The sequence below is a fragment of the Daucus carota genome, chromosome 3 (assembly GCF_001625215.2).
Source record: "Daucus carota subsp. sativus chromosome 3, DH1 v3.0, whole genome shotgun sequence".
Classification (NCBI taxonomy): Eukaryota; Viridiplantae; Streptophyta; class Magnoliopsida; order Apiales; family Apiaceae; genus Daucus; species Daucus carota.
In genome coordinates, this window is record NC_030383.2 from 63,193,596 (window position 1) to 63,207,673 (window position 14,078).

Here is a 14,078-nt window from a genome sequence, read left to right on the forward strand (position 1 = left end):
ATAAGTTATGAAATTATGCTTTATAAGAGTCTTAAAATACGTGCTAAACGGTAGAAAAAACGGTGAAATAATGAGAGGTACATAGGAGTAATAATAACATAAAATGATGCACAAGTTAGTATATTGGACTAATATTCACGCATTTATATACGAGAATATATGGTCCACAAGTTAGTGCACAATGTCCAAGAATCTTTATCAAAGTAACACGGCAAGCATGCAGCATATAAATAAGAGTGGGCAGTATGGTATTGCATTCATAACCCACTTGAGGAGAAATATGGCACACTTCCTAAAGCCTTCTCACCTTCTTCTCTTTGTTTTCTCTCTCTCGTTACTTCAATCCATTCTACCAACAAGACCAGAGGGAGAAGCTCTTGTGAAATGGAAGAATAGCCTAGCCCCTTCTTCTTTTCTCGATTCTTGGTCACTCACCAATCTCGATGATCTTTGTAACTGGACTGGCATTACTTGTAACTCTGCAGGTTCAGTCTCTGAGATTAACCTTTATGAGAAACAACTTGATGGAATGCTGTCCGAGTTTGGCTTCACTTCATTTCCGAATCTCAACAATCTCACCCTCGCATACAACTTCTTCTCGGGTCCAATTCCACCAGCCATTGAGAATTTAACACAGCTTCAATATCTTGATTTAAGCATCAATAGTCTCGATGGTCCCATTCCGTTCCAGGTTAGCCATCTTCAGAGGTTGCTCGTCTTAAACCTGTCACAGAATGCATTGCAAGCTCCAAATTGGTCCAAATTCTCCCCCATGCCCTTTTTGTGCATCCTCAACCTCAGTAGCAATCCTCTTGCGTCGACATTCCCAAATTTCATATCCAATTCTCATGGCCTGACTCACCTCAGCCTTGATCAAAACGAGTTTACAGGTGATTTAGCGCGTGAATCAATATTTGCCAATCTGCATAATCTTGAAGTCCTCAGTCTTGTTGGCAATTCTTTTGAGGGGGCCATTTCCGCCAAATATATTCAAGCTTTCCAAATTAAAACATCTTAGCCTGTCAGATAACAAACTTTCAGGTTCAATTCCCAATGACATAAGGTTGCTTTGTGATCTTGAATACCTATATTTAGGCAACAATTCCTTTGAAGGACCGCTTCCACCAAATATATTCAAGCTTTCAAAATTAAAACATCTTATTCTTTGGGGTAATAAGTTTTCAGGTTCTGTTTCCAACGATATAGGTTTGCTTTCTGAGCTTGAAAGCCTCTATCTTGACTCCAATTTTTTTGAGGGGCCGCTTCCGCCAAATTTATTCAAGCTCTCCAAACTAAAGATTCTTTTCCTTTATGAGAATAACTTTTCAGGTTTTATTTCTAAGGATATAGGTTTGCTTTTTGAACTTGAAACCCTCTATCTTGACTCTAATTTTTTTGAGGGGCCGCTTCCCCCACATGTATTTAGGCTCTCCAAATTAAGAGATCTGGGTCTCTCAGACAATAGAAATTTATTTGAAGGAAGTATTCCTATTGGACTGGGACTCTTGACTAACCTCAGATACTTGCGTCTATCTTCCAATAATCTCGGTGGCTATATTCCATCTGACATTGGAAACCTGAAGCAACTAGAACTTCTTGATCTCGGTTCTAATCAATTGACTGGACCGCTTTCAAAGATCGTTTCTAATCTCACAAATCTTATATATCTTGATGTGAGTTATAATAGTCTTAGTGGAAATATTCAGAGTGACTGGTGGAAAAACTCTGTATCCTTACGTTACATTGATTTTGAAAATAATTATTTGTCTGGGAACATTCCTAAGGAATATAACGATCATCCAACTTTGGAATACATCAATTTAGGTGGGAACCATTTTACAGGTATATTTTCTCTATATATCTTTTCCTTTTGTCATATGTAAATAAGCTAGTAATCTGGTTATTGTAGTTTTACCAAAGTTTCAACAATCTTGACAGGTGAGCTTCCAACAACAATTTGCAATGCCACTTCCCTTTCGGTTCTTGTTTTGTCAAATAATGGATTAAGTGGTGCACTTCCAAAATGTTTCGGGAATCTTGCTGATGGATTGCTTTACATTAATCTTGCTAATAATCAGTTTCGAGGAACAATACCAACTACTTTCTCCAGGAGTTGTCGGTTGACATATCTAAACATGGATAATAATGAGTTTGAAGGATTGTTGCCCCCATCTTTGGCGAACTGTAAGCACTTGAAAATTCTTGATATAGGCAATAATAAAATAGGTGGTACATTTCCGTCATGGCTTTATGCACTTGGAGAGCTAGAAGTTCTTGTCTTGCGATCAAATAAACTCTATGGTACGATAAGTGGAAGGAGCATAGAAGATCCCTTCCCAAAGTTGCGGATTGTGGATCTGTCCCACAATCAATTGACAGGCTATTTGCCAATTCAATACTTTAAGAATATGAAATCAACTGATGATTTGTATAGTTTCCGGAATTCCACAGGAACCGCATCTATCTCTTATGAAGCATCGGTCTCATTAACCGTGAAGGGAACAGAGTATGAAGTAGCAAATAACCTTCATATTTACACAGCCATTGATCTATCGTGCAACAAATTTCAGGGACAAATTCCAAAGGTTACTGGAGAGCTTAAATGGCTGGCATTGCTCAACTTATCTCATAATAGTCTAACAGGACCTATCCCGTCATTGCTGAGAAATATGAAAGAACTCCAGTCTTTAGATTTGTCTTCAAATCAACTAACAGGGGCTATTCCACCTCAGTTAACTGCACTGACATTTCTAGAGGTCTTGAACTTCTCGGGAAACCATCTTAGTGGAGAGATTCCTCAGAAAGGACAGTTCAGCACATTCAACAATGATTCCTATCTAGGAAACTCTGCGTTATGTGGATCACCTTTGACGAAGAAATGTGTAAACACTGTATCACCTCCTCAGGAAGTCGAAAATGGTGATGAAGATGATGCTGGTGATGAATTGACATGGGAAGCAATCGTGATGGGATATGGATGTGGACTGATATGTGGATTGTCATCTGCGTACATTGTTCTCAAACTAGGAAGGCCTTGGTGGTTTGTGAGATATGTCGAAGTACTGCAACTGAAGTTGATGAAAAGATATGCATGAAGAAAGGTACTGGTAGATCAAGATGAACTTGAAAGTTGTTGTCCTGGTAGACATTTCTGAACCAGTAGTATACTAGCTGTGTAAGTATTTGGTATTATGTAATAATCCGTTTGGTCGGGACTCAAAATGATTTCTCTTGCTTCAGGGGTATTAATATTAACCTTGCTATCTTGATCAATGTTAATGCAAATTAAAAAGAATATAAAAGCAAAAAATTTGCATCAAACACCTGTTGTACCACAGGCTTCCGACTCAATATTTGTTAGCCTCCCGTGCCCTGTGTGAAACCATAAGCTTCTCTGGTGAATATCCAAATCATTCAGCTGGTTCTACTTTCAGCTCACCGCAGGAACATCATTCTGCAGGTACTCTCTTATCTGTACTTTCTTATATTGTATGCCAGAAAATTTAATATCGACAAACTGCACAATACACCTCGATCTCATATTATTGACAGGTGAGCTCCTCTCATAATGCTCACAGGCGAACTCCTGCATATACTTTGTGATGTCATTGATGATCGATAGACTTGAAAAAAAATTATGACAAAGATTCATAAAATATCTACTTCCATCCTAATTCAGTATTCAATATTATTCATTCCGTATCATCATCCAATCAATTCTAATAGTTCTTCTTTAAATCAGGACAAATATTGTTAAATACATGGATGATGGTTGTCTTTCCGCGAACCAATCATGAAATTACCTCTGTTTAAATCCGTCGAAAATAAGAAAATTAATATCCCAATCGAATACACCCCGTGAGTTGTCAAACTCCTCGAAACATATTAATCACTTTAGAAAATTTCAACAATCTTGACAGGTGAGCTTCCAACAACAATTTGCAATGTCACCTCCCTTTCGGTTCTTGTTTTGTCAAATAATAAATTAAGTGGTGCACTTCCAAACTGTTTCGGGAATCTTGCTGATGGATTGCTTTACATTAATCTTGCTAATAATCAGTTTCAAGGAACAATACCAACTACTTTCTCCAGGAGTTGTCCGTTGACATATCTAAACATGGATAATAATGAGTTTGAAGGATTGATGCCCCCATCTTTGGCGAACTGTAAGCACTTGAAAATTCTTGATATAGGCAATAATAAAATAGGTGGTACATTTCCGTCATGGATTTATGCACTTGGAGAGCTAGAAGTTCTTGTCTTGCGATCAAATAAACTCTATGGTACAATAAGTGGAAGGAGCATAGAAGATCCCTTCCCCAAGTTGCGGATTGTGGATCTGTCCAACAATCAATTCACAGGCCATTTGCCAATTCAATACTTTAAGAATATGAAATCAAATGATAATTTGTATCGTTATCTGAATTCCACAGGAGAAATATATATCTCTTATGAAGCAGCAGTCTCATTAACTGCGAAGGGAACAGAGTATGAAGTAGCAAATAACCTTCATATTTACACAGCCATTGATCTGTCGTGCAACAAATTTCAGGGAGAAATTCCAAAGGTTACCGGAGAGCTTAGATAGCTTGCATTGCTCAATTTATCGCATAATAGTCTAACGGGACCTATCCCATCATTGCTGAGAAATATGAAAGAACTCCAATCTTTAGATTTGTCCTCAAATCAACTGACAGGGGCCATTCCACCTCAGTTAACTGCATTGACATTTCTAAAGGTCTTAAATCTCTCGAAAAACCATCTCAGTGGAGAGATTCCTCAGGAAGGACAGTTCAGCACATTCAACAATGATTCTTATCTAGGAAACTCCGCGTTATGTGGATTACGTCTGACAAAGAAATGTGCAAACACAGCATCACCACCACAAGAAGTCGGAAATGGTGATGAAGATGATGCTGGTGATGAATTGACATGGGAAGCAATTGTGATGGGATATGGATGTGGACTGATATGTGGATTATCATCTGCGTACCTTGTTTTCAAACTAGGAAAGCCTTGGTGGTTTGTGAGATATATCGAAGTACTGCAACTGAAGTTGATGAAAAGATATGCATGAAGAATGGTACTGGCCGATCAAGACGAACTTGAAAGTTGGTCCTTGTGGACATTTCAGCTGAACCAGTAGGTACTATTCTCTTTGTGACTGCATAAGTATTTTGTATTGTGTAATGTTCTGTTTGGTCTTAAATCATAATGATTTTTCTTGCTTCAGGGGTATTAATATAAAACTTGGTATTGTGTACTAGCTGTAATATTCCGTTTAATCAATGTTAATACCTGTAATTTTATGCTCCTGACTGCATCATGCAGCTCTCATATTATCTTCATATGTGTATTTATTTGGATATTGAAGTTGCATGGACATATGGATATGTGTTAACGGGGATTGCTCCCAAGTCTTGGACGGACTCTTTCCAAGTCTTCCGAGATCCTATTGGTTCAAATTAGTCCAATTTGAACTGCCATCAAATGCAACTCTGTAGATTCTGTCTCTGAGATTAACCTTTCAGGACATCAGCTCAATGGTACACTTGCTGAATTCAGTTTCGTTTAATTTCCGAATCTACAAATTAAGCTACAATAACTTCACTTGTCCAATACCCCCAGACATTGGAAATTTAACAGAGCTGCAACACCTTGATTTTAGCTCTAATAAACTCACTGCTGCAATTCCGGACCAGGTAAGCCATCTTCAAACATTGCGGACCTTAAACCTGTAGGATAATCAACTTGGAAGCTCCAAACTGGTCCGCTTTTTCCCCTATGCCTTCTCTGACAAACCTCTGTCTCAATAATAATAATCTTTCGTCGAAATTCCAAGACTTCATATTAAATTGTGGTAACCTGACTTACTTTGATCTTTCATTAAATATGTTAACAGGTAATTTGGTTCCTTCATCAATTTTTAGAAATTTGTATAATCTTGAATTCCTTTATCTTTCTAGCAATTATTTTGAGGGGCCTTTCCCGCCAGGTGTATTCAAACTTTCCAAATTGAGAGTTCTTTCCCTATCATTTAATAACTTTTCAGGTTCTATTCCAGATGATATAGGAATGCTTGGTGATATGGAATCGCTCCATCTTAGAAGTAATTCTTTTGTGGGGGCATTTCCACCAAATATATTAAAACTTTCGAAATTAAGAGTTCTTTCCCTATCATATAATAGATTTTCAGGTTCTATTTCCATATGATATAGGAATGCTTCGTGTTTTGGAATCCCTTTTTTTAGTAGTAGTTCTTTTAATGGCCCACCTCCACCAAATTTATTTAAATTTTCTAAATTAAAAGTTTTTTCCCTATCATTAATAACTTTTCGGGTTCTATTCGAAATGAAACAGGGATGCTTCATGATTTAGAGTCCCTCTATCTTAATGAACATTCTTTTAAGGGGCCGTTTCCACCAAATATATTCAACCTTTCCAAATTAAAAGTTCTTAATTACCTCTCAAATAATTCCTTTTCAGGTTCAGTTCCTAGTGATATAAGTGTGCTTCGTGATCTTGAGATACTTAATTTGTCCTCTAATTCTTTTGAAGGAATTATCCCATTGGAGCTTGGGTTCTTGAATAACGTGAGCTATTATTATATCTTGATTCCACTCAATTGACTGGACCGCTTTTGAAGAACATTTATAATCTCAGTAATTTTTTGTGTTGGCTTGAATGGATCATTCCATTCCCTCCAAAACTCATTCCGTTCATGTCAACCAAACAGAGCATCAATTACTAGTTACTGGGAAATGCATTAGCCTAAATGTTCCTGGTTCATTGTTACCGGTATTTCTTAACTGCTGTGATTGCAAATTCAGTTGCAGATTGTTCATATATATCTAGAGAGACCTGACATAACTTTAGCCTCTGATATACAGCTTCCTTTCACAGTTGTGCCTATTCACCTAGACGCGTTTTTAACTGCATAATGTTGGGTCAACTTCCGACCATTTATTTTCTCATTTGAAATTAGTGTATTAAAGTTCGACTTTAAGAAAATATATAGTTTTGTTAAACAAAAATTCCAAAAGGTTTGGTACGTTTTGAGCTGGGACTTTGAAATTGTTTGTCGTTAAAGATGAAGATTCACTTTTTAAGTTATATTAATCTGTAGTGGTAGACTGGTAGTTTTTCTTTATTGCTACTTTCCTTGTGCGTTCTTTATATTGATTTATTATTTAATTCGTAAAGTGTTGCGAACTACATTCCTGCAAAAGTAAAATCAGTGGAATTTGTTTGATAGCATGATGAATATTTAAAGGGGTTAATTATCAAATTGGTCACTGAAGTGACTTTAATGTATCAAGTTGGTCACTGAACTCAAAACGGTATTAAGATAGTCACTGAAGTGGACATAAATATCAAACAGGTACCTTGAAATATAAGTTCAAGCAGTAAAGATATTATTTATAAAATTTTACACATTATTTTTAAATGTTACCACAACCAACTAAAAGGTTATGACTTCTAGTATTTAAATTAATATATTTATTTTATCAAGTTTATTTATTATTTATATTTTATTATATAGTTATTTTCTTTGTTTTAATTAAAAATAAATAATAAATAAACTTGATAATATCTAAATATATTATCATAAATATTAGAATTCATAACCTTTTACTTGGTCTAGGTAACATTCAAAAATAATGTGTAAAACTTTATAAATAATATTATCTTTATATTCTTTCCTTTTCTATGTACCTATGCTAATTATCTGATTATTAAAATTATAACAAAGCTTCAAGATTTTTAACAGGTGAGCTTCCACTAAAAATTTGCGAAGTCACTTGCCTTTCGCGTCTCATTATGTCAGATATTGGAAACAACAAATAGGTGGTACATTTCCGTCATGGCTATTTACTGTTGGAGAGCTAGATGTCCTAGTTAGGGCGGTAATTCGACTAAAGCAAACCGAGTTTTGAGCGGAGTCAAATTCGAGCCAAGTTTAATCGAGTCGAGCCGAGTCGGCTCATTTAGCTAATCGAGCCTAAAACTCTGGTCGAACTCGACTCGTTTAATTTCGCGAGTCAAGTCGACCCAGCTCGTTTAGTTAAATGAGCTGGTTTTAACGAGTCAAGCGAGTGAGCTCGTATAATTTTAACTTAATCGAGTCTAAATCTCTACCCGAACTATTGGCTCGTGTAATTTCACGAGTAGAATCGAGCTGGCTCGTTTTATTAAAGAAGCCGAAATTTTTGCCCGAATTTGGCTTGTTTAACAAGCCGATCTTTCATCAAAATTTTCAAACATTTCTGAATATGTATTTTCAGAGAATTTCTCCGGCACTCTTAAGGCCTATAATTATTGCAACTCTCACGTTATGGACCACTATGTATTTTACGAGCACGACGAATCATGTGGTCATTATGGACTCCCCAAGCCTTCGAGGACTCATTCCAGGTCTTAGGAGGACCACTGCCTAGCTCACCCTCTCGGAGTGATGTAAATTATTTTCCAGACACTAAAAATAAGTATTCAGATTAATCATTACAAAATTAAGGATATAAAATCAGAATAAATCCTAAACTTTGATGATACAAAAAAATTATAATTGTAAATTATACAATCAAATTAAAATCGAATTAACTTCTCTCACACTTAAAATTTATAGCGATCAAATCAAAATCGAATTAACTTTCCTATTACTAAAATTTAATTACAATATTATTAGATAAAGAGAATATATAATAATCAAGGGAAAATAGATTTTTTTTTGCCACTCAACTTATTGTGTTTTAAGAAATTTACCACCCAACTAAATTTTTTTTCCTTTTGCTCACTAATATTAGGTTTGGATTTGTTTTTAGCCACCAACTAAGGTTCGGATTTGATTACTAGCATTATGATAATTTTTTGTCACTAAACTTATTGCGTCTTTAGAAACTAACCACTCAACTAATTTTTTTTTTATTTTACTCACTAATGTTAGGTTCAGTTTTTTTTTTGTCACTGAAGTTAGGTTCGGATTTGATTATTAGCATTACATTAATTCTGTGTAGCATTTTTAAAATATGGTAGTAGTCTGTGATATTTAGATGATTTGATATATGTCTGTATTTATATATATAGTATTTTTTATGTCCCCAAGGTCGTTTACCTTGGGTCATAAGAATTTTACACACATTTTATGACTTTTAAAAGATGTAGTTTCATAAATAATTTTATTTTTTTCTTCCGAATTAAAATTCAGCGTTTGAATTTTACACACAAAAAAATCGCAAAAATAAGTTATGAAACTATGTTTTATAAGAGTCTTAAAATACGTGTTAAACGGTAGAAAAAACTGTAAACTAATGAAAGGTACATAGGGAGTAATAATAACATAAAATGATGCACAATCATCGAATTAAGTTTTCCTCTCTCTCTATATATTTATTTTGAAAATTATAATAAGATAAAGTTATTAAAATTTATGATATAAATTTAAAAGAGATCTTAGACTGAGTGGCAAAAATTTAGTTGGATGGTAAGTTTCTAAAAATACAATAAATTGAGCGGGAACAAAATCTATTTTCCCAATAATCAAAGTGATGAAAAATTAAAGTCATCTAATAAGTCCAGAAAAAATATGACCATTAGTATTTTGGAATAATATTCACGCATTTATATACGAGAATATATGGTCCACAAGTTAGTGCACAATGTCCAAGAATCTTTATCAAAGTAACACGGCAAGCATGCAGCATATAAATAAGAGTGGGCAGTATGGTATTGCATTCATAACCCACTTGAGGAGAAATATGGCACACTTCCTAAAGCCTTCTCACCTTCTTCTCTTTGTTTTCTCTCTCTCGTTACTTCAATCCATTCTACCAACAAGACCAGAGGGAGAAGCTCTTGTGAAATGGAAGAATAGCCTAGCCCCTTCTTCTTTTCTCGATTCTTGGTCACTCACCAATCTCGATGATCTTTGTAACTGGACTGGCATTACTTGTAACTCTGCAGGTTCAGTCTCTGAGATTAACCTTTATGAGAAACAACTTGATGGAATGCTGTCCGAGTTTGGCTTCACTTCATTTCCGAATCTCAACAATCTCACCCTCGCATACAACTTCTTCTCGGGTCCAATTCCACCAGCCATTGAGAATTTAACACAGCTTCAATATCTTGATTTAAGCATCAATAGTCTCGATGGTCCCATTCCGTTCCAGGTTAGCCATCTTCAGAGGTTGCTCGTCTTAAACCTGTCACAGAATGCATTGCAAGCTCCAAATTGGTCCAAATTCTCCCCCATGCCCTTTTTGTGCATCCTCAACCTCAGTAGCAATCCTCTTGCGTCGACATTCCCAAATTTCATATCCAATTCTCATGGCCTGACTCACCTCAGCCTTGATCAAAACGAGTTTACAGGTGATTTAGCGCGTGAATCAATATTTGCCAATCTGCATAATCTTGAAGTCCTCAGTCTTGTTGGCAATTCTTTTGAGGGGGTCATTTCCGCCAAATATATTCAAGCTTTCCAAATTAAAACGTCTCACCCTGTCAAGTAACAAATTTTTAGGATCAATTCCCAATGACATAAGGTTGCTTTGTGATCTTGAATTCCTATATTTAGGAAACAATTCTTTTGAAGGACCGCCTCCACCAAATATATTCAAGCTTTCAAAATTAAAACATCTTGTTCTCTGGAGTAATAAGTTTTCAGGTTCTGTTTCCAATGATATAGGTTTGCTTTCTGCGCTTGAACTTCTGAATCTTCACTCTAATTTTTTTGAGGGGCCGCTTCCGCCAAATGTATTCAAGCTCTCTAAACTAAGGTTTCTTAACCTCTGGGGTAACAACTTTTCAGGTTCTGTTTCCAATGATATAGGTTTGCTTCCTGAGCTAGAAATCCTCAATCTTCACTCTAATTTTTTTGAGGGGCCGCTTCCGCCAAATATATTCAAGCTCTCTAAACTAAGGTTTCTTAACCTTTGGGGTAATAACTTTTCAGGTTCTGTTTCCAATGATATAGGTTTGCTTCCTGAGCTAGAATTCCTCAATCTTCACTCTAATTTTTTTGAGGGGCCGCTTCCGCCAAATGTATTCAAGCTCTCTAAACTAAAGTTTCTTCATCTTCGAGGTAATAAGTTTTCAGGTTCTGTTTCCAATGATATAGGTTTGCTTCCTGAGCTTGAAATCCTCAATCTTCGCTCTAATTTTTTTGAGGGGCCGCTTCCGCCAAATGTATTCAAGCTCTCCAAACTAAGGTTTCTTTCCCTTAAGGAAAATAAATTTTCAGGTTCTGTTTCCAATGATATAGGTTTCCTTTCTGAGCTTGAATACCTATATCTTGACTATAATTTATTTGAAGGAAGTATTCCTATTGGACTGGGACTCTTGACTAACCTCAGCTACTTAGATCTAAGTTCCAATAATCTCAGTGGCTATATTCCATCTGACATTGGAAACCTGAAGCTACTAGTATTTCTTGATCTCAGTTCTAACCAATTGACTGGACCGCTTTTAAAGATCGTTTCTAATCTCACAAATCTTATGAATCTTGATGTAAGTGATAATAGTCTTAGTGGAAATATTCAGAGTGACTTGTGGAAGAACTCTATATCCTTACGTTACATTAATTTTGCAAATAATTATTTGTCTGGGAACATTCCTAAGGAATACAACGATCATCCAACTTTGGAATACATCAATTTAAGTGGGAACCATTTTACAGGTATATTTTTCTCTATATATCTTTTCCTTTTCTCATATGTAACTAAGCTGGTAATCTGATTATTGCAGTTTTACCAAAGTTTCAACAATCTTGACAGGTGAGCTTCCAACAACAATTTGCAATGTCACTTCCCTTGCGGTTCTTGTTTTGTCAAATAATGGATTAAGTGGAGCACTTCCAAATTGTTTCGGGAAACTTGCTGATAGATTGCTTTCCATTAATCTTGCTAATAATCAGTTTCGAGGAACAATACCAACTACTTTCTCCAGGAGTTGTCAGGTGAAATATCTAAACATGGATAATAATGAGTTTGAAAGATTCTTGCCCCCGTCTTTGGCGAACTGTAAGCACTTGAAAATTCTTGATATTGGCAATAATAAAATAGGTGGTACATTTCCGTCATGGCTTTATGTACTTGGAGAGATAGAAGTCCTTGTCTTGCGATCAAATAAACTCTATGGTACAATAAGTGGAAGGAGCGTAAAAGATCCCTTCCCCAAGTTGCGGATTGTGGATCTGTCCAACAATCAATTCACTGGTCATTTGCCAATTCAATACTTTAAGAATATGAAATCAACTGATAATTTGTATCGTTATCAGAATTCCAAAGGATATCTATCTTTCCATCATGATGCAGCAGTCTCCTTAACTGTGAAGGGAACGGAGTATGAGGTAGCAAAGAACCTTCATATTTACACAGCCATTGATCTGTCGTGCAACAAATTTCAGGGACAAATTCCAAAGGTCACTGGAGAGCTTAGATGGCTTGCATTGCTCAATTTATCGCATAATAGTCTAACAGGACCTATCCCATCATTGCTGAGAAATATGAAAGAACTCCAATCTTTAGATTTGTCTTCAAATCAACTGACAGGGGCTATTCCACCTCAGCTAACTGCATTGACATTTCTAGAGGTCTTGAACCTCTCGAAAAACCATCTTAGTGGAGAGATTCCTCAGAAAGGACAGTTCAGCACATTTAACAATGATTCTTATCTAGGAAACTCCGCGTTATGTGGATTACCTTTGACAAAGAAATGTGCAAACACAGCATCACCTCCACAAGAAGTTGTAAATGGTGATGAAGATGATGCTGGTGATGAAATGACATGGGAAGCAATCGTGATGGGATATGGATGTGGACTGATATGTGGATTGTCATCTGCGTACATTGTTCTCAAACTAGGAAAGCCTTGGTGGTTTGTGAGATATATCGAAGTACTGCAACTGAAGTTGATGAAAAGATATGCATGAAGAATGGTACTGGCCGATCAAGACGAACTTGAAAGTTGTTGTCCTTGTGGACATTTCTGAACCAGTAGTGTACTAGCTACATAAGTATTTAGTATTATGTAATAATCCGTTTGGTCGGGACTCATAATGATTTCTCTTGCTTCAGGGGTATTAATATTAAACTTGCTATCTTGATGAATGTTAATGTAAATTAAAAAGAATATAAAATCAAAAAATTTAAATCAAACACCTGTTGTACCAAGATCCATTAATTTGCTTTAGTCTCTTACATAACAATTTAATAGCACACTTCCACACTGTTCACACGTGTAATGTATAAAAATTCCAGTCTTCTTCGGAGGCCTACAGCTTCAACAACCTCTCAAAGATGTAGCAGTTGCTTGACAGTGATAGATATATATTAGATAAACACTATGCAATAACCAAAGTGACAGAAAAATCAAAGTCCGCTAATAAATTCATAAAAAATATAATAATCAACAACAAGAATCATAGTCTTACAAGTTCATATAAAATATAGGATCATTAGTATTCCACATGTATATTTTCTTCTCTTTCTTTTCGAGTTTTCCTCTCCAGCACCAAATCCAAATTAATATACAATGCCACACATTCCAGTCTCAGCTTCAGCTCCCAGGCTAGCATTGATTTAGCCAAGCACGACAGTGGCCGCTCTTGGTCCTGCCTTCAAATGTCTAACAATAACAGTTGGATACGTCGACAAAAATATTGTTCCTCATCATACTGAGGAGTTATTGAATTCGACAGTTTTACACAAAGAAGACAATTCCATGGACTAATCTATTAGTAACACGTAAGCTATAAACACGTAGTCCACATCTATGCTACGAACAATTCATATTGGTCTTCTATCTGTGCAACAGTCTCCCGAAGATAGGCCAAAAATGTCATCTGTGGTTCTTATCTTTGTTAGCAAAGGAGAATCTCCGATGCCTATACAACCTGATTTTCTTACAGAAAGAAATGCAAGTGAAACTAGGGTCGGATACCATGTTAAATGATCAATTCTCCTAAAACTAGGTTCAGGATGATCATGATATATTCTAACATCAAGATTAGCAGGACTAAAATGAAGATTTAAATGGATTTTAAAAACAAGCTCCTACTGAATAAAAAGAATCATTAATTTTTC

General features: G+C 35.9%; 2 protein-coding genes across 2 annotated transcripts; both read left to right on the plus strand.

The window, feature by feature from the left end:
* Nucleotides 1-181: 181 nt before the first annotated feature.
* Nucleotides 182-4,588, plus strand: LOC135151595 (receptor-like protein 34). Its single transcript, XM_064090190.1, has 5 exons — nucleotides 182-953; nucleotides 1,042-1,842; nucleotides 1,939-3,040; nucleotides 3,339-3,460; nucleotides 3,921-4,588. The coding sequence occupies exons 1-5, from the start codon at nucleotides 182-184 to the stop codon at nucleotides 4,586-4,588; spliced, it is 3,465 nt and encodes a 1,154-aa protein (XP_063946260.1).
* Nucleotides 4,589-9,656: 5,068 nt separating this feature from the next.
* LOC108212958 (receptor like protein 22-like) lies at nucleotides 9,657-13,235 on the plus strand. The gene is made up of 3 exons (XM_064090191.1): nucleotides 9,657-10,166; nucleotides 10,375-11,671; nucleotides 11,769-13,235. Exons 1-3 carry the CDS (start codon nucleotides 9,657-9,659, stop codon nucleotides 12,923-12,925), a joined length of 2,964 nt encoding a protein of 987 aa, XP_063946261.1. The 3' UTR covers nucleotides 12,926-13,235.
* The last annotated feature ends 843 nt before the right edge of the window (nucleotides 13,236-14,078 follow it).